This window comes from Carlito syrichta, unplaced genomic scaffold (genome assembly GCF_000164805.1).
Source record: "Carlito syrichta isolate Samal-C Ts95f unplaced genomic scaffold, Tarsius_syrichta-2.0.1 Scaffold64138, whole genome shotgun sequence".
Lineage (NCBI taxonomy): Eukaryota > Metazoa > Chordata > Mammalia > Primates > Tarsiidae > Carlito > Carlito syrichta.
Genome location: NW_007008234.1, coordinates 22,353 through 37,821, shown reverse-complemented (window position 1 = coordinate 37,821; position 15,469 = coordinate 22,353). Strand labels below are relative to the sequence as shown.

Sequence of the window (15,469 nt, the reverse complement as noted above, 5' to 3'; positions counted from 1 at the left end):
GGTGGGTCTCGAACCACGGACTCAGGCAATCCACTCACCTCAGCCTCCCAAAGGCGCGGGATTACAGGCTGAGCCACCAAGCCCGGCTTGCCCTGTGATTTAACATTATCCCCGGTTATGTCTAGGGTAGTTATCTGAAACTGACCCCAGATGAAATTGAACTGAAGCCATAAAATAGTAGTTTAGGCTTTTAAAAATGAAGTCATCACGGGCGTGGGGAGGGTCGTCCTTCTCACTTTTAAAACATGAAACATACTCTCTTTTGTATCATTGTTAGTTTTTGCAGAGTTACTAGCTGTGACTCCTTGGCAAGCATTTTGTAGTTGCTAACATTTGACAATCCATTGCTCCCTGCTCTGTTAACAGACCTGTGTTAACTGGTGTCCCTGTTAATGGAAAAAGCAATGTCCTCTGGTTGCCTAGACGACACCTCCACAGTGTGCTTTATGTATTAGGTCTGAGCCAGGAGCACTTAAAAATAAATCAGCCAGGTCAAGGCAAACATTAATCCTTGCTCCAGAGCTTGTTCTTATTTTTACAAGTTAATGAGCTGGAGCAGAAGCAATAGAATGTTCTTATTTTTAAGCCCTCAATGAGTTATGGGTCAAATGAGTGTATTTTCTGACCAAGTGGGTGGTCAAGGTATTGAAGTCCCTCTCATCATGTCGTGGAGAATCAGGGTTTCTATTCAGTTGATCTTAGGTTCGCTGACCCACCCAAGCTTATGCTGATTCATTCTCCACCCCCTGAGTGAGGACTTGAGGGTCACTCGTGGGTGTTATTTAAAGATTTTGACTTCTGCTCTCAGGAAATTGACAAAGATCTATTTCTGAAGCACCGTGCTAGAGATCCGGGAAGATAACAGTGGCACGGGGCTGGCGCTTGCGATCTGGCTGGGAGACTGGAAAACAGGTTGCAGCTCAGCTGGTCCATGAGCGCAGTAGGACTGACAGAAGTTTAGGGCAGTGAAGGCTCCTGTGGAGGGAGAGGCAGGAGGAGTTTTGTGTAGCACATGGGCCGGTATAGGCTCTCAAGTTTGGATCTGTTCCCTCATTCAGTAAGAATTAATTGAGCTGGGAGCATAGCAATGAGCAGACTCCTGCTTTCCTAAAATTTACACTCTAATCTAGGGAAAGGCAGATGATAAATGAGATCATTTCAGGGAGTAGGATGAAGAAGCTAAAAGAAGATCTGGAGAGAGAGCTTTCTGGATCTCAGGAACAGCAAGAGCAGAGCCCAGGGCAGCAGGGGCCAGTGTTAGAGGGTTAGAGCCAAGGCTCTTATCTCTCTACCTCCTCCCCTCGAGGTCTCCTCCCCAGGAGGGCATTTCCTTTCTGTCCACTTCACTTGCTTCCCCATTCATGACTTGGTTTTGTGTTTCATATTCATTTGCTTTTCTCTCTCTCTCTCTTTTTTCCCTGTCCCCAACTAGAATGTAAACTCGATGAGGTCTGGGACTTTGCTTTGTCTGTTGCAGTGGCTTGAGTGCCCAAAACAGTGCCTGACACACAGTAAGTGCTCAACAAACACCTGAATGGCTGAAGGAAAGGTCCGTGTGGTTGAGCGTAGGAAGAAGGGAGTAGGAAAAGGTTCAGAGGAGGGGATGGCCGGGAAAGAGTGTATGTCAGGTACTTATGAGGGACTGTGCAAGGTCACCTTGGGGACAGCAGAAGGACCAGATGCACAGAGGCAGAAGGTCTCATCCAGAAAGCAAACCAAAGACCCCTCCGTGGAAGTCAGAGAGAACATCAGCTCTCGTCACAACTAGTACATTGATCCTTCCTCCCTCCTATTTTTCTTCCCACATTTGTTGAGCACTTACCATGTTCTGAGCCTTGTTGGCACCGGAGATACAAAGGAGGAATAAAGCACAACATGGTATATGACTTTGGAGAGGACAGTAGTCCAACCTAAAGATTTGAAAGGAGAGAATCAAGTTACACAGACATATAGAGAACCGAATTTTTTGAACACAAACGTGTATGTGTGTTCCCTAGCTTTTCCTGTTGCTTACAGCATTACCACTGACATCTGGTCACTTGCTTAAGATGATAGTTCTGGGGATTCATGTTGGAATCACTAATGCAGATTGATGTGTATATGTTTATGTAACTGACCACAATCAAATAAAGATTATGAAGGATTAATGTAGTCATTGATAAATACGATCTGTGTAAACATGCAGAAGTTGATTCACGTGTATTCAGTGAAAAGACTATATCAAGGTAACAGAAAGACCGTATCTGTGCCTAGCTTGAAAAGCATGTACCCTCAGACAACATGGGTTTGAACTGTGCAGGCCCACTTGTATGCTAAATTTTCATAAAAATCGCACCAAGTAACCGCCCCTCTCCTGCCCTCCCTTCTACCTCCTCCGTCTCTTCGGCCTCTGCCACCCCTGAGACAGCAAGATCAACCCCTCGTCTCCCTCCTCCTCTTCTGTCTCTTCAGTGTGAAGACAATCAGGATGAAGGCCTTTATGATACTCGGCTTTCACTTAGCGAATAGTCCATCTATTTTCCCTTCGTTATGATTTTGTGAATGACATTTTCTTTTCTCTCGCTTACTTTATGGTAAGAATACAGTACAGTATGTAATACATATAACATACAGAATACATCTTAACTGACTGCTTAGGTTATCAGTAAGGCTTCTGGCCAAAAACGGGCAATTAGTAGTGAGTCAGAAGTTGCGTGTGGATTTTCAACCGGGGGGACCGGCACCCCAACTCCCACAGTGTTCAAGGGTCAGCAGTATCTGTGTGCATGTCCCCCTCTCTGACCGGGCTTGGCAGGAGGAGTCTCACATTTTCTCATTTCTTTCCTCTCAGGAATAATTCCAGCTAATGGGAAGATGAATGTGGCCATTAAGTTCACACCCCTTCAGTATGGGACTGCCCAGATGAAAATGCAATTGTGGATTTCACAGTTCAACTCTCAACCATACGAATGTGTCTTCACCGGAACGTGCCGTCCCAACATGGCCTTACCGTATGGCTTCTTCACAATATTTTTGTTTATTCTTAACGCTTTTTCAAAAATCCAACTCTTCCTTCCTTCCATTCTGTCTCTCTTGTAACAGAATGCCATGAAAAGCTTATTTTAAATGGGGCCCACATAAAATATGCTTTAAAATACAACCATCATACATAGACTCTCTCTATGCTAGCAGCAATAGCTGCTTCTGCCAAAAGGGGAAGAAATGACTAAGAAAAAAGGAATTTTTGAGGGCTACTTTCTTTCACTGATTACTACTGATGCACTGTTTGAGTTTTTGATCATGCATTCCTTCTTATTCAAAAATTTAAACCACAGGGCCACAACAATATAACTATTTTTAAAGTTTCAATATAGTGTATCAATTAATTGAGTGCCTGCTGTGTGCAGTGTCCGTTGCAAAGCCCTATGAGAAATGGCCACACCTTCAAGATACCAAAATAAGACATGTACAACAAGTGACTTCACATGAGGCAGAGACGGAACTGCGTCACACAGGAGGTTTTTTAAAAACACCATCAGAGCCGGGCTCGGTGGCTCAGCCTGTAATCCCAGCACTTTGGGATGCCAAGGAGAGTGGATTGCCTGAGCCCGTGGGTTCTAGACCCACCTGGGCAACTTGGTGAGACCTTGTCTCAACAATAAATCAAAAATTAGCCTGGCATGGTAGGGCACACCTGTAGTTCTGGCTACTTGGAAGGTTGAGGTGGAAGGATCGCCAGAGCTCCAGCCTGGGCGATGGAGTGAGACTCCAACTCAAAAAAAAAAAAAAGGAAAAGTCATCACAGTATACATACTAATATTAGAAGATCCGACCGATTATTTTGAAAATGACAAATATATTGGTTTTTCCCCTCTTTCCTTCACACATGTATACACATCACATGTTAGCATCATTAAGCATATTAAAGGTGGCAGAGCAACGTTATAACTAAATATGAACTATCTCCATGATTTCTTATATATTTATATCATGTTCTTCTCCCCCAAAATTCAAAGCAACCTACATCAGCTGTGGGATACGAGTGTGCCCTGCTGAGCCTAAATCCTGCAAATAACCATAGTAGAAATAAAATCACTTGGGCAATGAAGAAGTAGAATTAAAAGCAAATAAAATTGCTAATTTTTCTTGTGTCTAATTTAACTGGGTGAACAAAATGCTACTTGCTACTTGCTCATGTCAAATGCTGCAATATTCAAGTGACTTTCTTAAAGACTCCCCTGAGCGAGATGTTTAACTTGTATGGTAAATCCTTCCATAGCTGTGTTCTTTTTTTATTTTTTATTTTTTGAGTTGGAGTCTCCCTTTGTCACCTAGACTGGAGTGCAGTGGCCACTCCTAGCCACCGCAGCCTCGACCCGCTGGGCTCCGGCGATCCTTCTGCCTCAGCCTTCCCAGTAGCCAGAGCTACAGGCGTGCACTACCACGCCCGGCTAATTTTTGATTTGTTGTAGAGACGAGGTCTCGCCAAGTTGCCCAGGCGGGTCTCGAACCTACAGGCTCAGGCAATCCACTCACCTTACAGGCTGAGCCACCGAGCCCAGCTAAGCTGTGTTCTTAAATACATGCGAGCAGTGCATGGTAGACGCACCATACAGATGCAAGCATATGCTATTTTTAAACTATTATGATAATATTTAGTGCACTCCTGACATTTTCAAGGACCATGTCAAGACCTACATGTCTCGCCAAATTGCAAATAGTACTATAACATATAAATTCTACAATGAAAGGAAAAAAATTATACTGCCTGTGGTAGTCACTGACATTTTCATAGATTGTTTTATTTGTTTCCGTGTAAGGTGTGTGATAGCCCTGCTCTTGTCTTAATTTTTACACAGCCAAGCTCTACATGTAATGCTTTAGTTGATCCTTTTCTTTTCTTTTCTTTTTTCTTTTTCTTTTTTTTCTTTGAGAAAGCAGGATTTAGCCGGGTGCAGTGGCTCACGGCTATAATCCCAGCACTTTGGGAGGTGAGGCAAGAGGATTGCCTGAGCCTTACGGGTTTGAGACCAGTCTGGGCAACTTGGCGAGACAATAAATAAAATAATTAGCTTGGCATAGCAGCGCATGCCTATAGTTCCAGCTACTTGGAAGGCTGAGGCAGAAGGATCGCCGGAGCCCTAGCCTAGGCAAAAGAGTGAGACTCCAACTCAAAAAAGAAAGAAGGAGGAAAGGAAGGAAGGAAGGAAGGAAGGAAGGAAGGAAGGAAGGAAGGAAGGAAGGAAGGAAGGAAGGAAGGAAGGGAGAAAGAAATTAAAAGAAAGAAAGAGAGGAAGGAAGGAAAGAAAGAAGGAGGGAAAGAAGGAGAAAGTAGGATTTATTGAGAGGACAGAAGAATTCCCACACAGTCGGAGGGGACCCATGGGGGTTGCCCCAGTTGATCATTTTCTTGAATCCCTTCATTGCCATCAACACTGGCAGTGAGAGTTCTTTGCAAGACATTTTCAACATCTCCCTAAAAGTTTTGTTGTTCCCAGTGTTCCCAGCCGAGGAGATGTCAAAGCTCCCTTGATAGGCGAACGCCGAGCCACAGCTCACTCGTAGCTGAGCAAGTCATACCTGCACCTCAGAGCGTGTCAGTCCATGTGACTCTCACCAAGGGACAGGTTCTCCCATGCCATGGACCCTTAGGGACGCTCTTACATAGATGGATGTTAAATCTGAAATTGCTAGCATAGGTTCCATATGATGCAAACAGGCCTGTTCAGTAGGGACTCCGCAAATGCATATCGACTGTCAGAATGTACGAAGCCAGAGTGTTTTGATCTCCTGTAATGCCATGGCAAGCAGGTGTTTATCCTGTAAAGCACGTGTCCACACATTCTTGCTCAAAGAAGTGTTTCGTATATAACATCAATTTTACGTAGGCTATTATACCAAATTAGCACTGAGCGATACATTTTAAAGTGATTATTTTCAAAATGATAACTTTGGCTTGTGTTGCAGAAAAATGTAGCTATTAAAATAAAAATAATTAAAAAAAAATAAAGTCCAGGTGTGGTGGCTCACGCCTATGAGCCCAGCACTCTGGGAGGCTGAGGTGGGAAATGGCTTGATCCAGGATATCGAGACCAGCCTAGGCAACATAGAGAGACCTCATCTTGACAGAAAATCAAAAGATTAGCCAGGCATGGTGGTGCATGCCTGTAGTCCCAGCTACTCGGGAGGCTGAGGTAGGAGGATCACCTGAGCCCAGGAGGGTGAGGCTGCGGTAAGCCATGATCGTGCCACTGCATTCCAGCCTAGGCAACAGAGTGAGACCCCAACTCAAAAACACAAAAAAAGAGTCTCATAGCAGCACTTCTGAATGTAACACAGTTCTACCACATCACATAACACCCTGTATAGCTTCTGTGGGCTATTGGCTGTCTCTACCTATGTGTGTCCAAAGGCAGCTTTCCGTTACATAAAAGTTCCCAAACATTAATCTGAATTTTTAAAAATATATCTTGCTATGATGGGCATAATTATTATTTATTTAGAAGATAAATCAAGGCAAAAGTTTTCAAATGTAATAACTTTAGCTATTGAAAACCAGCAGCCAAGGCCAGGTACAGTGGCTCATGCCTGTAATCCCAGTACTTTGGGAGGCTGAGGCGGGAGGATTGCTTGAGTCCATGAGTTCAAGACCAGCCTGGGCAACATAGTGAGACCTTGTCGCTATAAAATTTGCTTTGAAAAAATTAGCTGGATATGGTGGCGTATGCCTGAAGTCTCAGCTTCTCAGGAGGCTGAGGGGGAAGGATCACGTGAGCCCAAGAGGTTGAGGCTGCAATGATCTGTGACCATACCACTACACCCCAGCCTGGGTGACATAGTAAGACCCTGACTCAAAAACAAGTAAAACAAAAAGCAAGAACAAATAAACAAAAAAGAAAATCAACAGCCTAGAAATGAATTTTGCTAGACCATGAGAACATTGTTCAGCATATTGTGTTTTCTTTCATTATGTTCTTTAAGAATGTAAAGTAACAACTATGGCTGGACGATTTTGCTATATATAGTTATACTGTAATATACTGATGCTGCATTTATTTCAGTAGATCGCTGTCTTGACACACAGATTTATTTTCATTTTAGATGCAATGGTGGACTGCAAGTCTTGGTATTATCAGAAGGAATATAAACATAGGAACCTTGAGTTAATGGCCTCTATTCTAATTTAAAATTTGTTTTAAACTACAGATTAGAAGAGTTTGAGAGATTGAATACTATTTCTAAGAAAGTAAACGTTCCTCCAGAAAAAGCAATGACACGTATACATTCTCACCGACTACCAGCAAAGACAAAGCCTCAAAAGCCTAAGGTAAAGTGGGCGTTATCCTCAATGTGATGGAAAGAACAACAGGGCAGCAAAATAACCAATTTCCCTGCTGATTTGGTCTCTCAGGAAATTGAGTACCAGAACCTGCGATTTCCAGTAGATTTATCAAATCCATTTGCTGTGGCAACTGTTTTAAACCAAGAACCAGGGAAAATGAAGATTAAAGAATTAAGAGAAGGTAACCAGTGGATCCACCATACCTCAGCCCCTGGGCAGAATATGAAAGAATTAGTGCTTGTCACATTTATTACCTACGAACAACAAAACTCAGTTAGACTGCTATTATACTTTGCCATTAGAAATGTGTTTTCTCTCTGCAAATGATTCTAATTTGATTATTGGTATAAACATTGTTTGCTTCTGCCTTCAGTTTTGGACCAAGGCACTGAAATTTCAAAAACAAGACAAATGAAGGAGGCGCTTTTCGAGCAGAAAATCAGGCAGAACACTTGCGAAGAGATGGAAAATCATCTTAAGTGGTAAATATTGAGCAATTATTTGTATCAAGTGACAATGCCGTTGCTTTTAGGTGGTGGTTTTTTATGCACGAGACCCAGTGAAATGTAATAATTTTGTATTCCCTTTGGAGAACTTGATTATTGTTTCTCTGCCACTAGTCCTTCCATTTCAGAAATAAGTCTCTGTTAAGAATAGATTAATGTGACCAGCTGGGTGCGGTGGCTCACACCCATCATCCCTACACTTTGGGAGGCAGACGTGAGAAGATTGCCTGAGCCTCGGGTTCAAAACCAGCCTGGGCAACATGGTGAAACCTTGTCCCTACAATAAATCAAAAATTAGCCAGGCATGGTGCCTCATGCCTGTGGTTATAGTTACTTGGAAGACTGAAGCGGAAGGATCACCTGAACCCATTAGGTCGAGGCTGCAGTAACCGTGATTGTGCCACTGCACTCCAGCCTGGGTGACAGAGTGAGACTCTGACTTAAAAAAATAAAAATAAAAGTAAATTAATGTGAACAAATCATGCTTTTTCCAGACCAGACAGTGGCAGACCCAGAGTGAATTGTGAGGGACACCCGTCCCCTGCTCCCTGCTGGCCACTGCTGTACCCCAAATCTCACCCCTTTCCTTCTCACTCCACCCTGAGTGTGTGCCCTGGGTTGAGTGTCCCAGAGGCCTCCTGGGGAACTCCAAGGGAGAAGGGATGTGAAAGGGCTCCCGGTGGAAGTTTTATTTTTATTTATTTTATTTTGATTCAGGGAGTGCATGTGCAGGTTTGTTACATGAGTGTGTTGGGTGGTGATGAGGTTTGGACTTCTACTGAGCCAGTCACCCAAATCATGAACATGGTACTCAACAGGAAATTTTTCTTAAAAAAAAAAAAGTGCCACAGTAAACTATGTGTATATTCAAGGAGGTAAAGAAAGACAATGGTTCTTAAAGGAAAAAAATGCATAAGTATTTTGAGATAATTACCTTTGGCAATGAAAATCAATGATGAGAATTTTACTGACCTGAGGTTGGACAGACAGCAGCTGGATAATTGCCTCTGCAAAAGTGTATCTTTGTGTGAGGTCGCAATGACTTTTGTGCAGGGCTATAGTGTCTGCAGAATCTTCTGAGAGTCTTTTGTGATAGATGCATGAGAACCCTCTCTTCATGGCCCAGTTGGCTCTATTTGTTACTTGTTTTAAATGGTTGTTATTATTATATTTATCTTTATTTATTTATTTCTATTATTGTATTTTTTTAATGCAAGTGATTCCATCTTGATTCTGACAACTTTGACAATATGTAAACGAATGGGTGTGGCTGGATGCCTATAAAACTTTGCTTGTCACCACCGAAATATGAATTTCATATCATTTCCACACACCAAGAAATACTATCCTTTTTAAATTTTTCTCAACTGTGTAAACATGTGAAAAATATGCTTACCTTGTAGTCCATGCAAAAATAGTGGCTATCACAGATTTGGTCTGCAGGGACAGTTTGCCAACCCCTGGTTGAGATAGTTCAGCTTGAACAAGAGTTGTGTGTCTGGTGTTGGACGTACCATCATGATCCAATGCTGGGGGAGTGGGAGTAGCCTGAGAAGAGGTTGAGGGCATCCTCCAAGGAGCAAGGAAGTCCTGGCAGAAGGACCTGGAACAGAGAGCAGATGAGCCCTTTTGCCCAGACAAGCCAAGGCTCTGAAATGGCGAAGGAATAAAACATAGAACTCAAAGCTGATGGGGAAGTTTTTCAACCGTTGTCCCCTTCACCCCCCACCCCAGAAGTCCCCTGTGTCTGTTGCTCTCATCTTTATCCTCACATGCGCCCTGTGGTTAGCGCTCCCTTGTAAGTGAGAACATACAGTACTCAGTTTTCTATCTCTGTGTTAAGTTGCTTAGAATCATGGCTTCATCCACATTGCTGCAGAGGACATGATTTCGTTCTTTTTTACTGCTTTGTAGTATTCCATGGTGTAACTGTGCCACTTTTTCTTTATTCAATCCACAGTTGATAGAGAGATTTCTCCTGGTGGAGGTTTGCAAACACAGTTGTGAGAATTCCTGTGCTTCTGTGACCAAAATGGAACCTTTTGCACATTTAAAAAAATCAGATTATACCAGACCTACCCGTGTGTACAGATTCATCTAAAGCAAACTTTAGAAATGCTTGAATTGAGCTTAAAAACAAAAAGAGGGTGAGAGAGGCAGACTCCTGGAGAGTGTCATTGAGAGGCTACCCCAGCTTCCATACTTCCCAAACATGAGAATATGTCCTCATTTGAGGCCTCCAGAGGTGGTGTCCACCACCCTGCTACCCTTGTCTCCATGGGGGAATGGCCTTTGTTTCTGACAGAAATCCCTTCTGCTTCAGCTTAAGTGTATATTAATAGGAACAAAGGACTAAAGCTTTTATTTTTAAAAATACCTCTTCCCTATTATGAAAAATGAATACATTGTCATTGTAGGAAATCTGAAAAAATATTTTAAAAAATACATAGAAAAGGAAAAAAAATCACGTGATACTACCACTCAGCAATAACCACTGTGAACACCAGTATTCTTTTTTTCTTTCTTTCTTTCTCTCTCTTTCTCTGTCTCTCTCTCTCTGTCTCTCTCTCTCTCTTGCTTTCTTTTCTTTCAAGTCAGAGTCTCACTCTGTCTCCCAACAACTCGCCACAGACTCAACTTCCTGAGCTCAGGTGATCCTTCTGCCTCAGCCCTCTGAGTAGCTGGAATTACAGGTGCAAACCACCCTAGCTAGCTAATTTTTTTGATTTTTTTTTTTAGAGAGACAAGGTCTCACTATGTTGCCTAGGCTGTTACCTAACCCCTGGGCTCAGGCAGTCCTCCCACTTGGCATCCGAAAGTACTGGGATTATAGGTGTGAGCCACCGTACCCGGCATCTTTTCTTCTTTCTATACTTTTTTGTAACAGACTTGAACTTACATCCTAAACTCCATCCTGAAGGCTGTGTTGTTCACTTAATATTTTTCCCAAGTTTTCATCTAGAAAAATCATAAACCTGTAAGACTCATAACACTTGAGCTAGGTTTATTGATTGTTTACATTATGTCACACACACTTCCCTTCACTCCACATGCACATGCATACGCGTACTTACGCATTTTTTTCCTGAGTCACTTGAAAGTAATTTGCTGATATCAGGACATTCATTCCTGATGAAAATACTCCAGCATGTCGCTTCTAAGAACAAGAACATTCTCCAACACTGCCATAATCACATCCAAGAAATTTAACACTGATACAATCCATAAGCAAATTTTGCCAGTTTTCCCCAAATGTCCTTTATACCTGGAGTTTTTTGGGGCTCTGGGTTTTGTTTTGTTTTGGAGAGGGGAATCCAGGGTCCAATCAAATAGCGTACAATTTGTATTTGGTTTTCAGGTCTCTTTAGCCTCCCTTAATTTAAAATGTTCTTCAGACATGCTCTTGCCCCCACTTTTTTAAAATTATATTTTATTTTATTTTGTTATTTTAAAGATGTGGGGTACAATTCAGGGTTAGGTATACAAATGTTGATTATGCAGGTACCCTTGTTGATAAGGTGTGCCCCTCCCTCGCCTGGCAATTTCCCTTAACTGCCAATCCCACCCCCTCTCACCTGGCAGTTTTCCACTACTGCCAATCCCTTTCTCATAGTATTGTGATAATTGTTCAAGGTTCGCTTATGAGTGAGAACATATGGTACTCTGTTCTTGGTTTCTGTGATAGACCACTGAGTACGATCGACTCTAAATCCATCCAAGTTGCTACCAAGTCCCAAGGTTTGTCCTTCTTTATTTGTCCCCACTTTAAAAATTATAGGTACTTGGCCGGGCTCGGTGGCTCAGCCTGTAATCCCAGCACTTTGGGAGGCTGAGGCAAGTGGATTGCCTGAGCCCGCAGGTTCGAGACCTGCCCGGGCAACTTGGCGAGACCTCGTCTCTACAATAAAAAATTTTTAAAAATTAGACCATGCCTGTAGTTCCGGCTACTTGGAAGGCTGAGGCGGAAGAATTTCCAGAGCCCAGCAGGTCGAGGCTGCAGTGGCCGTGAGCATGCCACTGTACTCCAGTCTGGACGACAGAGTGAGACTCCAATTCAAAAAATATATATATAATAGGTACTATTTATTTTGAACCTGTGTCATGTTCATGATGGATACATTACATGCCAGATTTCTTTAAATTGTGATAAAATTCATCATTTTAACCATTTTAAAGTATATAATGCAGAAGTTTTAGTATATTCACAATATTGTACAACCATCATCACTACCTAATTTCAGAACATTGCCATCACTCCAAAAAGAAACCCCACACTCACGAATAGTCACTCTCCCTTTCCCACTCCCTGGAGCCCCTGGTAACCACTGATATACTTTCTGTCCCTGTGGATGTACCCATTACGGATGTTTCATATAAATGGAATCATATAATACGTGGTCATTTGTGACTGGCTTCTTCCACTTAACATGCTTTTAAGGTTTATCCACATTATGGCGTGTCTCCCTTCTTCCTTTTTATGACTGAATGTTCTATTGTGTGGATATTGTATGGATTTTCTACAATATTCTATTGTGTGGATATGCCACATTTGCTTATTCCTTCATCAGTTAATGGACATTTCGGTGCTTTCCACTCTTTGGCTATTATGAATAATGCTGCTATAATCATTTATATACAGTAAGTTCCCTACATCCTTTAGTTCGTGAACTCTCAAAGATGCGAGTGTGTGTTTGCATGTCCGATCACATATATTCACTCACGTGTCTGGTGTCCATTGTCATGTGCGTGCAAGGGACCGTACTGTAAGATCTTAAATGTTTTCCTTATTTTTTGTGTGTTTGTTATGCATTATTTGTGTGAAAAATATTATAAACCCATTGCAGTACAGTACTATATAGTCAACTGAGTTAGTTGGGTACCTAGGCTAACTTTGTTGGACTTACAAACTCACTGGACTTATGGATGTGCTCTTGGAATGGAACTCATTCGTATGGAGGGGACTTACTGTACAAGGTTTTGTGTGAACATACCTTTTCAATTCTCTTGGGCACATACCCAGGAATGGAATAGCTGGGTCATGTGGTAACTCTGTGTTTACATTTTTGAGGAACCCCCAACCTGCTTACCATGGTGGCTGCACCATTTACATTCTCGCCAGCAGCATATGAGGGTCACACTGTTTCCACTTCCTCAGCAATACACACTCTTTTCCATGATTATTATGGTTATCTCATCATCATCATGACCTTCTCAGTGGATATAAAGGGCATATGACTGTGGTTTTGATTTGCATTTCCCTAATTATTAATGATGTTGAGCATCCAGATGTTTCCGTTTATATTCAGAACGTGTTTCTAGAAGATAAGCTTCGCTTTGCAGAACACACCATTCATCTTCTCTCCCTGCAGTTCCCTCTAGCACCTCAGCATTTCTTTTCAGCTGCGGCATTCAGTGAAGACATTCCATCCAAAGGTTGACTGTGGTATTCTGATGGGTTCTAGAAGTTGATCTTTTTCTCCCCAGGCAGGTGCACCTTGGTAAAGATCACGTGTCTTTTAAATTTAAGAAAGAACTTAGGGAGGAGCGGCAAAGAGCATCCACCAAGTATAAGGTCAGAGTAACTGCCTGTTTTCTATCATTTGTTTCCCTAAATATTTTGGATTTCTACTACATGCAAGATGCCAGGTGAAAGAAAACTTATAATTAAATTGGAAGTAGGCGAGGCTGATGACAGGTAAGTTGTTAGCCATAAACCAAGGCCGGCTATAACCGTCACAAAAGACCTATACTAAGTATTATGGGGACTCAGAAGCCAGAGAACTTGGAACTTATCTATTAGACATGGTATAATTCTGAAAAGCAGTAAAGAGGACAAGGCCTTCAGATGGAGGGAATGCCTCAAATTTGGGTTGGAATTCTGGTGACAGGGCACCCCTGTCTCATGATCTACAGAGCACGAAGACAAAAGAGACAAAAGATGGTCACCAGGAGCCACACCAGAGACAGATGCAAATGGCAGTCTCAAGTCAAAGACCCTTAAAGCGGCTGAGCAGAAAGTGGGAAACTGGGCTAAAGAGAGTGGGGCCGTAGCTGGGGCACCAAGGGTTTGGAGACGGAAACTGTGGAACCATGCAACACCCACAACCTCACTATGGCTTAGGAGGTGATTGTTACCTGCAGGGCAGGGTGACGAGAACACAGAGGACAAGTCCATAGTAGCTGAAGCACAGGACACACACGGGCCAGAGAAGACAGGACTTGGTTAGGGCTCTGTGTCTGAGGAGTAGGACTTTAGAACCATCACACATTGTATTTCTTTGCTTGGACTTCCGTAACAAAGTACCACAGACTGGATGGCTTAAAAACAACAGAAATGTACTCTCTGAGAGTTTTGGAGGCTGATAGTTTGGGAAGCTGGAAGTCCAAAATCAAGTTCTCGCAGGGTTGGTTCCTTCTGAGAGCCCTGAGGGAAGGATCTGTGCTTGGCCTCTCTCCTTGGCTTACAGGCATGGTCTTCTTTGTGCCTAATCGCCTCTTCTGATAAGAACACCAGTCCTGCTTGATTAAGGCCTACTCTGATGACCTTATTACCTCTTTAAAGACCCCATTTCCAAATACAAGTATATGACTAGTATAGTCATATACTGATCTATTGGGAGTTAGAGCTTCAACCTGAATTTTGAGAGAACACAATTCAGCCAGTAACACAGATATTTAAGCTTGGGAGTGTGAACTTTAGGTAAACTAACGCGGCAGTAGTGAGTGGAAGGGATTGAGGAAAAACATGTATCTTGTCAGATATGAATATGATTCTCATGTAGAATACATTTTTCTAGCTGGGTGCAGTGGCTCACACCCGTAATCCCAGTACTCTGGGAGGCTGAGCAGGAGAACTGCTTGAGCCCTGGAGTTTGAGACCAGTCCAGGCAACATAGCGAGTCTCTATCTCTACAAAAAATTTTAACAGTGAACCAGGTATGAGTGGCATGTGCCTGTGGTCCCAGCTACTCGGGAGGCTGAGGCGGAAGAACTGCCTGAGCCTCAGCGGTGGAGGCTGCAGAGAGCCAGGATCATGCCTCTGTACTCCAGCCTGGGTAGCAGAGTAAGAACCCAACTCAAAAAAATTTTTTTTTCTAGATTTGGAGTCCAAACCATATATTTAAATAAATTTGTATTATTTTCCTTTATTTTTCATAAGATAACCTAAAGAATATAAAGTCATTTCACTGGTAAATCTTTGCATTTAGAAAAGGCACATATTAGATTGCCACTTGAATTTAATTCAGTGTTCAGATTCTTTTCCCGTATTTTAAAAACAAAATATCAAGTATTTTCTATCAACCTCACAATAAAATGCTATTTTATAACTTTTAAAAAATAAAGTAAGCCAGGCTCAGTGGCTCAGCCTGTAATCCCACACTTTGGGAGGCCAAGGTGAGTGATTGCCTGAGCCCACGGGTTCAAGACCCGCCTGGGCAACTTGGCAAGGCCTCATCTCTACAATAAATCAAAAAAAATTAGCCGGGTGTGATAGCGCGCGCCAGTAATTCCAGCCACTTGAAAGACTGAGGCGGAAAGATCGCCGGAGCCCAGCAGGTCGAGGCTGCGGTGGCCGGGAGCGGCCACTGCACTCCAGTCTGGGTGACAGCGTGAGACTCCAACTCAAAAAAAAAAAAAAAAT

The 15,469-nt window shown here is 42.6% G+C and overlaps 1 protein-coding gene across 1 annotated transcript in view; it reads left to right on the top strand.

Moving 5' to 3' along the window:
- Positions 1-15,469, top strand: part of CFAP221 (cilia and flagella associated protein 221) — a 72,510-nt gene that overhangs the window by 42,874 nt on the left and 14,167 nt on the right. Inside the window, exons 5-9 of the mRNA XM_021708804.1 lie at positions 2,831-2,990; positions 7,186-7,306; positions 7,391-7,502; positions 7,695-7,803; positions 13,312-13,399. Coding sequence (XP_021564479.1) covers positions 2,831-2,990; positions 7,186-7,306; positions 7,391-7,502; positions 7,695-7,803; positions 13,312-13,399 — 590 coding nt within the window. The remainder of the gene's footprint in view (positions 1-2,830; positions 2,991-7,185; positions 7,307-7,390; positions 7,503-7,694; positions 7,804-13,311; positions 13,400-15,469) is intronic.